At 42.0% G+C, this 14449-nt stretch overlaps 1 protein-coding gene across 1 annotated transcript; it reads left to right on the forward strand.

The window, feature by feature from the left end:
• Positions 1-6398: 6398 nt before the first annotated feature.
• On the forward strand, positions 6399-9068 carry LOC310875646 (uncharacterized protein; the record flags this gene model as incomplete). Its single annotated transcript, XM_083788933.1, has 5 exons — positions 6399-6479; positions 6834-6962; positions 7397-7519; positions 8225-8294; positions 9009-9068. 4 exons carry the CDS (start codon positions 6399-6401, stop codon positions 8288-8290), a joined length of 399 nt encoding a protein of 132 aa, XP_083645059.1. The 3' UTR covers positions 8291-8294; positions 9009-9068.
• Positions 9069-14449: the final 5381 nt, after the last annotated feature.

Genomic DNA, 14449 nt, shown 5'->3' on the forward strand with positions numbered 1-14449 from the left:
GCCAGCGCTGTAGCAGTTAGAGCTGTACTTGAGACAGAGGTAGTCGCCGTCTCGGTTGTTGGCACTGCGGCGGTTGGCGCCTTGAGGGCGTTCGGATCGTAAAGCTGAACGTCCTCAGTGGTCGCTTGGCTGTCCGCTTGGCGTGACCCATGGTTGGTGCATGATGGCGGTTGGCTTGTATCGGGAGATAGCCCGAGACCCTGTGGGTCGCCGTCGTCCTTCCTGCTGATGGGCCAGTCGGGTGGACGACAGGTGTCTCGGGTGGGCGAGGGTGTGCCTAGGCTAGCCCTCGCACCGTTCTCTCTTGACCCATCCAGTGCACTGCTGGCCTGTGTCAGTGGGATGGGGGGTGGTTCTGGCCTTCCCTTGAACTCTCCTGAGTGGAGGTTCGTTGCCAGCTTTCTCTCTTGAGTGCTGACGCCGCGGTCGACCATGTCGAGGCCGGGGCCGATCTTAACTTAAATCTTTGCTTCTGGAGGTCCCTGGAATAACATATTTTCGGCGGCCACTAAATCGAAACATAGGTTTCTCAGAAAACTCATGATTTAGAAGGCATTTTGTAAAATCTGGTCTCAGTCCTAAATGGTTTTACCGCCATTTGCTGCTATCCTTCTGCATACAAGTAATTTCCTTCCAAAATGCAAAAGCTAAAATTGTCCTTTCCCTTTCTCCACAGACCAAAGAGCGCGGCTCCACCAGAGTTCACGCTCTGATCAACAAAGTACTTCAAGTCCTGCATCAAAACAACGTGAGTGCACTGATCACATCTCTGGCCTGTTTGTTTCATCTTCTGTCTCATTTCATTCAGTCAACAGATGCTGTAATCTAATTTATATGTTATTAACATATGCTGGATTCAGCACGCACGCACGCACACACACATTTACTTTGTAGATTTTGATTATTATTGCAAAACATACCTTTACCACTTCAGCACTATACACATTTTGGCCATTTGCAAATAGCCGATCTACAAGTTCACAATGCATCGCGATGCGACGCTTTCTCCACCAGCGATATTGGGCTGCTGGTGTTTAAGAGGGAAGAGTATTATTTTGGGTTAGGGTTATTTAGGGTTTTTAAATCACACCCGTGTGAAGTGAGGGGCGCTCTTATCATACGTCATCATACATCATCTCATTCTGACCAATCACAATTTGCGTCCTCAGTTTTGTCATCAAGGTTTTTGTTGAGTGCACAGGGGTTAGGGTTACACACACAGGCTAAACACTCAAAAATAGTCATAGGAAACAGTAGCAAAACAATGTGTGTGTTTTCACAAACCCTCAAAGCTGGACATAGAAGGGGCTAGCGCCCCTCAAACCTAAATATTGATGGGATATTTGGTGTGTGTGCCAGCCTTCCAGGAATTGATGACCTTTTCCCTAAGCTCCTTGCACAGAGAGCCTTTTCAGCCCTTGAAAAACAAAGGTCCATTTGACTCGTGGCAAACGGAAGATCTATTTACATTTCTCTCCTCTGTTTAAGAGTTTAATTAAATTCAACGTTTCTATCAGATAAATGGAAAAGATGATGAAATCTGTGTCGTTTTCAGAATACCATGGATTGAGATTTAGTTCAAGGAGCAAGCTGGGTGGCTCCTTTCAATGATTGTTGGATGAACAAGGCCTCCCCAGGCTCCGTTCAGCTTGCTTGGATAATACTACTTCCGATAGACTGGAAATGTGGCTTTTCAAAATAAGAACTCTAGCGCTGTAAGTGTTAATACAACTTGAATCTGACCTCGCAAGTGGAAAAGTAATGTTTACATTGACAGATGATTGCCTGGACTAATGGTGGATGACTATGAGTCATCACACACTCACTTCACAGCTGTCTAAAGAGTATACTTTTTTTCTTTAAGATGGCGTCGGCTCCTGAGTGGAGCCATCTGGTGGTGGTACATTTTATTCAACCAAATCAACTAACAGACTAATAATCTCATGACATTTAGTCGACTCGACACACAAACATTTCAGGTGACTAAAAAGTGCAAAAAGTGACATTTTGTGAGCTTGTAGATCTGCTGTTTTCACTAGTTTGGGTACCAGGCAAACAATGACTTTCTCTTTTGCGACTTGAGCTAAAACGCTTTCGGAATGCATATTTATAAAAGTCATTCATCCTGACAGGTTACATGATTTATCCCCCCTCCCCAATGCAACACAGTGATGGTATTTTGCACGCACACAGACAAGTGCTTGACTTAACCCATTCTGACCGGCCACCCATTTTGGTGTTAGCATCATGTTATGCTTTATCTATTAAAAAATATTTTTGAAAAATCAAAGAACGACTGACATTTTTTTAATCTGATCTCAGGTCAGAATGGGTTTAATCAGACCAGTGTGTGTCCAGTGGAAACCTCGTATGAATCTGATCTCAGGTCAGAATGGGTTAAACATGGACAACGAGTCTTGCTCAAATGTAGAAATGAGATGGCATAGTTGTCTGAATCTAGAACTCGAGATATTTTTTTTTATTTAGTTTGCAGCATTGCCCATCCCTACTCTCTTAACTCTCAACCTCCCCCCAGGCCCCCATGATGGAGCTGACAGCACACCAGAGCAGCGTGGGTAATGTGCTGCAAGCAGGGAACAGCTGATGGCCCAGGGCAACCTCACAGAGGAGGAGGGAGAGGCATGGACCGACAGGCCAGGTACACGCACACACACACACACACACACACACACACACACACGCACACACACACACACACACAGAGCGTCAAGTGGCTGCTGGCTGATCTGCTGTTTGTGCTCCGAAAACAGCTGATCTGCACCAGGTTTCAAAATGAACCCCAAAAACATGGTAATTGTGCTTACCAATGCTTACCAATGTCTCTGTGAGCTTGCTGGCTGCAGTGTAGCTTGTTCGTTAGCTGTCACTCGTTCATTAATTTGTTTCACCTGTGTACTCTCAGAAGCGCATTGAAGTGAAGTGGGCATAGTGTGTGTGTGTCACTGTGTTAGTCTCTTCTGCCGTCATGCAGGACTTTCAAATGATTGTAGACACAACATGAACGTGTGTGTGTGTGTGTGTGTGTGTGTGTGTGTGTGTGTGTGTGTGTGTGTGTGTGTGTGTGTGTGTGTGTGTGTGTGTGTGTGTGTGTGTGTGTGTGTGTGTGTGTGTGTGTGTGTGTGTGTGTGTGTGTGTGTGTGTGTGTGTGTGTGTGTGTGTGTGTGTGTGTGTGTGTATGCCTCAGAATATTTTGATAGTACTTTGGAATGTATCAGTGTCACTTGCACTATACTTGCCGTGTTCTTGTTCAGTCTACAGTACACCAAGTCGCTTCAACAAATATAGCAAATCTACAAGCTCACAACGCGTCAGAATTTGTTATTTTTGGTGATTGTTCCTCCCAAAATAGTGACTGTTTACTGCTGTAGGCCTAGTTTATGACTTTCAGCACCAGAGACAGCTCCCCCATGGCTGTGGGACTAGTTTATGACTTTCAGCACCAGAGACAGATCCCCCATGGCTGTGGGACTAGTTTATGACTTTCAGCACCAGAGACAGCTCCCCCATGGCTGTGGGACTAGTTTATGACTTTCAGCACCAGAGACAGATCCCCCATGGCTGTGGGACTACTAGATTATGCAGACTGTGAGACTAGTTTATGACTTCAGGACCACAGACAGCTCCCCTCACTGCTGTGGCATTAGGCTCTATTTGTAAATAACTCTTCATACTTATCCGGGCCTCTTCCGACTTCCTTCACAGGCCAGATTAACCCTTTGTGGTGCCCGGTATTATGATCAGGGCTTGGCGCTTAGCATTTTTCCAAGTAGCACGTGTGCGACTAAGTTGAAAAATCTAGTAGCACACAAATTATTTTAGGAGCACGATGAAAAGTTATCAAATAATGTGTTTTTGAGGGGCGCTAGCCCCTCATATGTATACCGGTATACCTAGCTTTAGTTCCCACACATCTCATGATTTGCCATTGACGATAAACTAAATATGACGTAAATTAAACATCAAAACATTAAATGCCATTGACATTGAAAGGAAAATGTCATATGTACATAATATGCAAACCAGCTATTAAACCAATCACAGCTAGGTATTCTGATGTACGAGATGATTCATGATGATGTATGATGATAAAGAGTGTCCCTCACTTCACCCAGGTGTGATTTTTATTAAGTGGTGCAAACCACTTCTACATCCAGCTTACAATGCCCGGTACGTGTTTGTGTGTGTGTCTGTGTGACGTGTTTGTGTGTGTGTCTGTGTGAGCATGGAACGAGAGGAGTATGTGACATGGCTGCCACCTGCTGGACGCACGGGAGTTGCACCACTTGGTTCACACTGGTGTGATTTTTCTTTAATAAAGTGATATGAGGTAGGGACGGGCAATATGGCAAAATATTATATCACAATATCTTTTCAGCAATTATCAAAATATTGATATTCATCAGGATATAATTTTTATGTTTATTTTTATACAATCTATATAACCAATTTGTTTTTATGCTGATAGACTTTTTTTTAATGCAGATAGATAGATAGATAGATAGATAGATAGATTAATTTAATTAAATTATTATCTATAGCTATCTATCTATGTTGCTCATGGATGCATGGATGGATAGACAGACTATCCGTTTTTATCCTGCTGTTCTATCATGTGATATTCGATGCTGGGCAAGATGATCGATTGTGAATTAAATTGTAACATTCTCCTTGGCTTTGACTGCTTCAGACAGAACATCTGACACACAGCTACGGTAGACTATTAATTTACTAAGCTGGTAACTTACTCGGCTGCCTACCGCTGCTCGTTAAGCAGGTTACACAATGGATGGACCACTGATATTTATCCAGCCAGGTCGGTGATTACTAATATCATTCATGCTGTGCAACACATGCTTTTGTAAGCGACGCTAAGGATTGTTTTGACCGATAATAATCCGTCATGTGCGTGCGCACGTGCACTCTTTATTTGTGCGTGCAGCCGTGAACAGTGTTTCTCCCGCATTTGGTTAAAAGTTGGCGTTCGAACTTTACAAATAGGTTTAGTATTAAACGTGTCGGGGACGCTATCATGCTGCGTTCACTCTGACGCTCTAGTCTGTGCTGCCTGCGAGGGAACAACAGACACACACGGCATATGAGCACAGAGTGCTAAAAGGGGGAGGGCCGAGGGCGGTGCGGTAGAAGCAAGGGGAACAGATCTTCAAGCTAAAATGCATCGAGCCTCGACACGTTGTTAGCTTGTAGATCTGCTCTTTTTGGCGAACGACACCGCCGTACTACAAATATAAATGTAGGTATAGAACTGAACCAGCTCAGTGGCCTTGTGGTTAGAGTGTCCGTCCTGAGACTGGGAGGTCGGGGTTTAATCCCCGGCCGGGTCATACCAAAGACTCTAAAAATGGGACCCAGTGCCTCCCTGCTTGACACTCAAGGGTCTGATTGGGGGGGGTTAGTCCCTGCTTGACACTCAAGGGTCTGATTGGGGGGGGGGGGTTAGTCCCTGCTTGACACTCAAGGGTTGGATTGGGGGGTCAGTCCCTGCTTGACACTCAAGGGTTGGATTGGGGGGTCAGTCCCTGCTTGACGCTCAGCATCAAGGGCTGGATTGGGCGGTCAGTCCCTGCTTGACGCTCAGCATCAAGGGTTGGATTGGGGGGTCAGTCCTTGCTTGACACTCAGCATCAAGGGTTGGATTGGGGGGTCAGTCCCTGCTTGACGCTCAGCATCAAGGGTTGGATTGGGGGGGGTTAGTCCCTGCGACATACTAGCGTCATGTCCAGAAGGTAAGCAAGAACACCATATACCAACTGTGTGTGTGTGTGTGTGTGTGTGTGTGTGTGTGTGTGTGTGTTAAGGCTGTACCCTAGCCCTGTTTTTAGGACTCGAACATTTGCAGGAATTTCCGAGCGAACATCCGAACCATTTGGTTAATTGGTTCTAATTAATTAATTTCTCTGAGTGCTTTTAACCAGGCTGCAATTCATAAATAGATCCTCCGGGGCGACGTTGCATAGACGATCAGTGAAATAATGGTTAAGTTCATCAGGGGTTGGTGAGGGTTGCTACCGGGTTGGCCGACCGGGAAGGTGTGCATTTTGAGTGTGGATACAACCGTCTTTACTTTTAATACACTATAATGACAACACGAGATATCCGTCTTGAACATGATCAGAGCGCAGCGTGTAGCGCGTCTCCCCCTCCCTCTCTCTCTCCCAACACGCGCGCGCGCACACACACACACACACCGTCTAGTGGCTCTGATGACATGTGCTCCGCTGCTGGGGCCGTGCCACGAGCGGCCGTGTGTGCATCCTCGCAAACAGCGAAAATAGCCGATCTGCGACTGCAGGAGGAATAGGCTCGCAGCACTCGTCGGGAGGGGTGCAGCACAAATATCCTACGAGTAGGGCAACGAAATGGTCAGCTACTCCCTGATGCGAGCTCATCATTCCATAAAAATGAGCCATGAGTTGAATGAGTTGCTGGCAGCCTGGCAGGCAACGAGAGCGTAGCTTGATCGTTAGTTTCATCGTTTCATTAATTTGTTCCACCTGTGTATGTAGGCTACTCTCAGAAGCGCATTGAGTGTGTGTGTGTTACTGTGTTTGTCTCTTCTGCCGTCTGCAGGACTTTCAAATTATTGTAAACACAACATGAACATAGTACTCTTATTAAGCATATCGCATTCTCGCCGAGATATATTTCGGAGTAAAAAAAAATATATATATAATAATAAAAAAATATAATAATAAAAATTAAAAAAACAAATGGTTCAAGGCCATAAATTAAGATTCGAGTGCCAACCTTAACGAGCGAACATTCGAACCCTGAATGTTCGGGGACAGCCTTAGTGTGTGTGTGTGTGTGTGTGTGTGTCTGGCGTGACATGTAGGGCAGGCTACCACGATGACTCAGCTGGCTGCTACCAGCCACCTCCACAGTGGAGTGGAGTCAGAGGGGCAGGCTGGATAAACGTGGTCGTAAGTGGTAACTAAGTGGTGGTTTGTTCAAAACCTACAATCCACTAAATGATCACTCCCGTTCAGAACGGCAACGCTGAGTGCAGAAAACCCAGCTCGCAGCAACACAGTCAGCAGCATTCTGTACCCACATGTTTGGGAGTTTAAGCCATTTTGGGGCGGGAACCCCTTTTGGTGTTTATAGCATTATGTTATGCTTTAGCTATTGAAAAAAATAGCAGATCTACAAGCTTGTAGTTCTGCTATTTTTAAAAAATCTTGGAAACGTGGAACAAATCTTTGAATATATATTCTTTCAGGGCGAATGTTTTTAACTCAAATCTTTGCTTCTGGTGGGGGGGGGGGGGGGTCCCTGGAACTACATGTTTTCAGATGGGGCGTCATAACCATAACCATAACCACATCATTCTGTATTCTGTATCTTCCTCCTCCAGGGAGCCGGGTCGTACCTCCTCAACTACTTCCTGTACATCCTGTGGGCTCTGCTGTTCTCCTTCCTGGCCGTGTCCTTAGTGAGAGTGTTCGCTCCGTACGCCTGTGGCTCCGGGATCCCTGAGGTGAGCAGAGGTCCAGACGGGCCACTGGTGGACTGGGTTTCTGACCTGCCCACAGCCCTCCTATGAGACACAGACTGGTTTCTGACCTGCCCACAGCCCTCCTATGAGACACAGACTGGTTTCTGACCTGCCCACAGCCCTCCTATGAGACACAGACTGGTTTCTGAACTGCCCACAGCCCTCCTATGAGACACAGACTGGTTTCTGACCTGCCCACAGCCCTCCTATGAGACACAGACTGGTTTCTGTCCTGCCCACAGCCCTCCTATGAGACACAGACTGGTTTCTGACCTGCCCACAGCCCTCCTATGAGACACAGACTGGTTTCTGAACTGCCCACAGCCCTCCTATGAGACACAGACTGGTTTCTGAAGTGCCCACAACCCTCCTATGAGACACACACTGGTTTCTGACCTGCCCACAGCCCTCCTATGAGACACAGACTGGTTTCTGACCTGCCCACAGCCCTCCTATGAGACACAGACTGGTTTCTGAACTGCCCACAGCCCTCCTATGAGACACAGACTGGTTTCTGAACTGCCCACAGCCCTCCTATGAGACACAGACTGGTTTCTGAACTGCCCACAGCCCTCCTATGAGACACAGACTGGTTTCTGAACTGCCCACTGTCAGTCAGCCAGTCAGCCAGTTGAACCTGACTGTCATTAACCGAGACGTATTATTCTTCTATGTTCTGCCACACAGATCAAGACCATGACGCGAGCTGGACGCGACGGAAATGCAACGCGCCTGGTGGAGCCCTGGCGTTAGCCTTGTTTGTATTTGTTGACAAAATTGTCAATATATTTAGCCTCAGTTTTAGTCATCATACAATTTACAATTTAGGCATTTAGCAGAGACTCTTAATCCAGAGCGACTTACATTAATGATGGGGAATACAAGCTAATAAAAACTGCAGGCCTTCTAGTCCTGGAAAGTTGCAATGCGAAAATGGAAGCCATCGTTCTCACGATAATGAAAATCTAAACATTTTTGTAAACAAATCTTTAAAAAAAAGCTCAGTTTTGATTCAGCTTTCCTCAGTGAAGAACAGTAGTCAACGTATGTTGACTGCGTTTTATGCAAATGTGTAAAATAGGTGTGATGGAAGATGGAGGAATGCACATTATTAATAAAAGTGTTCGGGCGAGTGTTGTAACCAAACATGAACGGTGTATGTGTCTCTGACCAGGTCCAATCATTAAGGGTGTATGTGTCTCTGACCAGGTCCAATCATTAAGGGTGTATGTGTCTCTGACCAGGTCCAATCATTAAGGGTGCATGTTTCTCTGACCAGGTCCAATCATTAAGGGTGTATGTGTCTCTGACCAGGTCCAATCATTAAGGGTGCTTGTTTCTCTGACCAGGTCCAATCATTAAGGGTGCATGTTTCTCTGACCAGGTCCAATCATTAAGGGTGTATGTTTCTCTGACCAGGTCCAATCAGAAGCAGCCAAAACGTTAAACCGCTGTATGTGTCTCTGAACAGGTCCTATCAGCAGCAGCGGCCGCTGGGGTGTCGGTGGCGTTCGGAGCTCCTATTGGAGGAGTTCTCTTCAGTCTGGAAGAGGTGGGTTCAAATTAACAGTTTGACTGCCCTAAATTATCCCAGTCATTCTTCTCATTTGCCGGAAATTGAACTTTGAAGACCCATTGCATATTATTTCATAATGTGACAATATCATCTCAAATGAAAGAGGAATCTTTCCTCTTTACTCAGAATTTTTTGTTATGTTTGTAGCATGTTGCGTTCTTTAGATACAGGCAGTTTTATACAGCTCGGTTTCACCCTAAACAGGCCTCTCTGAAAATGCTTTGGTATTTCGTTTCATTTGTTTGCAGAACACTTCTATTATGCCCATAACATATTCCCTATTATAGTGACAGAGACATACCATATATCAAATGAAAGCTGTAACGCTCTACTTTCACCAGGAACAGAGATAGAATCTCTATCATCTTTAGTTTTCAAGATGTGGCCATTTGAATGAGTATCACTTTTCAGTCTACCACTGTTCAGACTCTCGTTTTTGACCAGTCACATTTATATACCCATATCATATTTTTCTAATGATGTGAACATCTCACGGAATATACCAATTGAACGAGGAGCATTTCCTCTTTATCCAGAAAAAAAAATTATGTTTCTAGCATGTTGCATTCTGTAGATAGAGGCAGTTTTATACCTTGCTCAGTTTCACCCCAAACATGCCTCTGTAAAAATGATTTTGGAGTCATTTTCTTTTTTTTGAAGAACACTTCTATTTTGCCCATAACGTATTTTCTATCATAGTGACAGAGACATACCATATATCAAATGAAAGCTGTAACGCTCTACTTTCACCAGGAACAGAGATAGAATCTCTATCATCTTTAGTTTTCAAGATGTGGCCATTTGAATGAGTCTATCACTTTTCAGTCTACCACTGTTCAGACTCTCGTTTTTGACCAGTCACATTTATATACCCATATCATATTTTTCTAATGATGTGAACATCTCACGGAATATACCAATTGAACGAGGAGCATTTCCTCTTTATCCAGAAAAAAAAATTATGTTTCTAGCATGTTGCATTCTGTAGATAGAGGCAGTTTTATACCTTGCTCAGTTTCACCCCAAACATGCCTCTGTAAAAATGATTTTGGAGTCATTTTCTTTTTTTTGAAGAACACTTCTATTTTGCCCATAACGTATTGTCTATCATAGTGACAGAGACATACCATATATCAAATGAAAGCTGTAACGCTCTACTTTCACCAGGAACAGAGATAGAATCTCTATCATCTTTAGTTTTCAAGATGTGGCCATTTGAATGAGTCTATCACTTTTCAGTCTACCACTGTTCAGACTCTCGTTTTTGACCAGTCACATTTATATACCCATATCATATTTTTCTAATGATGTGAACATCTCACGGAATATACCAATTGAACGAGGAGCATTTCCTCTTTATCCAGAAAAAAAAATTATGTTTCTAGCATGTTGCATTCTGTAGATAGAGGCAGTTTTATACCTTGCTCAGTTTCACCCCAAACATGCCTCTGTAAAAATGATTTTGGAGTCATTTTCTTTTTTTTGAAGAACACTTCTATTTTGCCCATAACGTATTGTCTATCATAGTGACAGAGACATACCATATATCAAATGAAAGCTGTAACGCTCTACTTTCACCAGGAACAGAGATAGAATCTCTATCATCTTTAGTTTTCAAGATGTGGCCATTTGAATGAGTCTATCACTTTTCAGTCTACCACTGTTCAGACTCTCGTTTTTGACCAGTCACATTTATATACCCATATCATATTTTTCTAATGATGTGAACATCTCACGGAATATACCAATTGAACGAGGAGCATTTCCTCTTTATCCAGAAAAAAAAATTATGTTTCTAGCATGTTGCATTCTGTAGATAGAGGCAGTTTTATACCTTGCTCAGTTTCACCCCAAACATGCCTCTGTAAAAATGATTTTGGAGTCATTTTCTTTTTTTTGAAGAACACTTCTATTTTGCCCATAACGTATTGTCTATCATAGTGACAGAGACATACCATATATCAAATGAAAGCTGTAACGCTCTACTTTCACCAGGAACAGAGATAGAATCTCTATCATCTTTAGTTTTCAAGATGTGGCCATTTGAATGAGTCTATCACTTTTCAGTCTACCACTGTTCAGACTCTCGTTTTTGACCAGTCACATTTATATACCCATATCATATTTTTCTAATGATGTGAACATCTCACGGAATATACCAATTGAACGAGGAGCATTTCCTCTTTATCCAGAAAAAAAAATTATGTTTCTAGCATGTTGCATTCTGTAGATAGAGGCAGTTTTATACCTTGCTCAGTTTCACCCCAAACATGCCTCTGTAAAAATGATTTTGGAGTCATTTTCTTTTTTTTGAAGAACACTTCTATTTTGCCCATAACGTATTGTCTATCATAGTGACAGAGACATACCATATATCAAATGAAAGCTGTAACGCTCTACTTTCACCAGGAACAGAGATAGAATCTCTATCATCTTTAGTTTTCAAGATGTGGCCATTTGAATGAGTCTATCACTTTTCAGTCTACCACTGTTCAGACTCTCGTTTTTGACCAGTCACATTTATATACCCATATCATATTTTTCTAATGATGTGAACATCTCACGGAATATACCAATTGAACGAGGAGCATTTCCTCTTTATCCAGAAAAAAAATTATGTTTCTAGCATGTTGCATTCTGTAGATAGAGGCAGTTTTATACCTTGCTCAGTTTCACCCCAAACATGCCTCTGTAAAAATGATTTTGGAGTCATTTTCTTTTTTTTGAAGAACACTTCTATTTTGCCCATAACGTATTGTCTATCATAGTGACAGAGACATACCATATATCAAATGAAAGCTGTAACGCTCTACTTTCACCAGGAACAGAGATAGAATCTCTATCATCTTTAGTTTTCAAGATGTGGCCATTTGAATGAGTCTATCACTTTTCAGTCTACCACTGTTCAGACTCTCGTTTTTGACCAGTCACATTTATATACCCATATCATATTTTTCTAATGATGTGAACATCTCACGGAATATACCAATTGAACGAGGAGCATTTCCTCTTTATCCAGAAAAAAAAATTATGTTTCTAGCATGTTGCATTCTGTAGATAGAGGCAGTTTTATACCTTGCTCAGTTTCACCCCAAACATGCCTCTGTAAAAATGATTTTGGAGTCATTTTCTTTTTTTTGAAGAACACTTCTATTTTGCCCATAACGTATTGTCTATCATAGTGACAGAGACATACCATATATCAAATGAAAGCTGTAACGCTCTACTTTCACCAGGAACAGAGATAGAATCTCTATCATCTTTAGTTTTCAAGATGTGGCCATTTGAATGAGTCTATCACTTTTCAGTCTACCACTGTTCAGACTCTCGTTTTTGACCAGTCACATTTATATACCCATATCATATTTTTCTAATGATGTGAACATCTCACGGAATATACCAATTGAACGAGGAGCATTTCCTCTTTATCCAGAAAAAAAAATTATGTTTCTAGCATGTTGCATTCTGTAGATAGAGGCAGTTTTATACCTTGCTCAGTTTCACCCCAAACATGCCTCTGTAAAAATGATTTTGGAGTCATTTTCTTTTTTTTGAAGAACACTTCTATTTTGCCCATAACGTATTGTCTATCATAGTGACAGAGACATACCATATATCAAATGAAAGCTGTAACGCTCTACTTTCACCAGGAACAGAGATAGAATCTCTATCATCTTTAGTTTTCAAGATGTGGCCATTTGAATGAGTCTATCACTTTTCAGTCTACCACTGTTCAGACTCTCGTTTTTGACCAGTCACATTTATATACCCATATCATATTTTTCTAATGATGTGAACATCTCACGGAATATACCAATTGAACGAGGAGCATTTCCTCTTTATCCAGAAAAAAAAATTATGTTTCTAGCATGTTGCATTCTGTAGATAGAGGCAGTTTTATACCTTGCTCAGTTTCACCCCAAACATGCCTCTGTAAAAATGATTTTGGAGTCATTTTCTTTTTTTTGAAGAACACTTCTATTTTGCCCATAACGTATTGTCTATCATAGTGACAGAGACATACCATATATCAAATGAAAGCTGTAACGCTCTACTTTCACCAGGAACAGAGATAGAATCTCTATCATCTTTAGTTTTCAAGATGTGGCCATTTGAATGAGTCTATCACTTTTCAGTCTACCACTGTTCAGACTCTCGTTTTTGACCAGTCACATTTATATACCCATATCATATTTTTCTAATGATGTGAACATCTCACGGAATATACCAATTGAACGAGGAGCATTTCCTCTTTATCCAGAAAAAAAAATTATGTTTCTAGCATGTTGCATTCTGTAGATAGAGGCAGTTTTATACCTTGCTCAGTTTCACCCCAAACATGCCTCTGTAAAAATGATTTTGGAGTCATTTTCTTTTTTTTGAAGAACACTTCTATTTTGCCCATAACGTATTGTCTATCATAGTGACAGAGACATACCATATATCAAATGAAAGCTGTAACGCTCTACTTTCACCAGGAACAGAGATAGAATCTCTATCATCTTTAGTTTTCAAGATGTGGCCATTTGAATGAGTCTATCACTTTTCAGTCTACCACTGTTCAGACTCTCGTTTTTGACCAGTCACATTTATATACCCATATCATATTTTTCTAATGATGTGAACATCTCACGGAATATACCAATTGAACGAGGAGCATTTCCTCTTTATCCAGAAAAAAAAATTATGTTTCTAGCATGTTGCATTCTGTAGATAGAGGCAGTTTTATACCTTGCTCAGTTTCACCCCAAACATGCCTCTGTAAAAATGATTTTGGAGTCATTTTCTTTTTTTTGAAGAACACTTCTATTTTGCCCATAACGTATTGTCTATCATAGTGACAGAGACATACCATATATCAAATGAAAGCTGTAACGCTCTACTTTCACCAGGAACAGAGATAGAATCTCTATCATCTTTAGTTTTCAAGATGTGGCCATTTGAATGAGTCTATCACTTTTCAGTCTACCACTGTTCAGACTCTCGTTTTTGACCAGTCACATTTATATACCCATATCATATTTTTCTAATGATGTGAACATCTCACGGAATATACCAATTGAACGAGGAGCATTTCCTCTTTATCCAGAAAAAAAAATTATGTTTCTAGCATGTTGCATTCTGTAGATAGAGGCAGTTTTATACCTTGCTCAGTTTCACCCCAAACATGCCTCTGTAAAAATGATTTTGGAGTCATTTTCTTTTTTTTGAAGAACACTTCTATTTTGCCCATAACGTATTGTCTATCATAGTGACAGAGACATACCATATATCAAATGAAAGCTGTAACGCTCTACTTTCACCAGGAACAGAGATAGAATCTCTATCATCTTTAG

This window comes from Protomyctophum parallelum, assembly GCF_964188405.1.
Source record: "Protomyctophum parallelum genome assembly, chromosome: 18".
Lineage (NCBI taxonomy): Eukaryota > Metazoa > Chordata > Actinopteri > Myctophiformes > Myctophidae > Protomyctophum > Protomyctophum parallelum.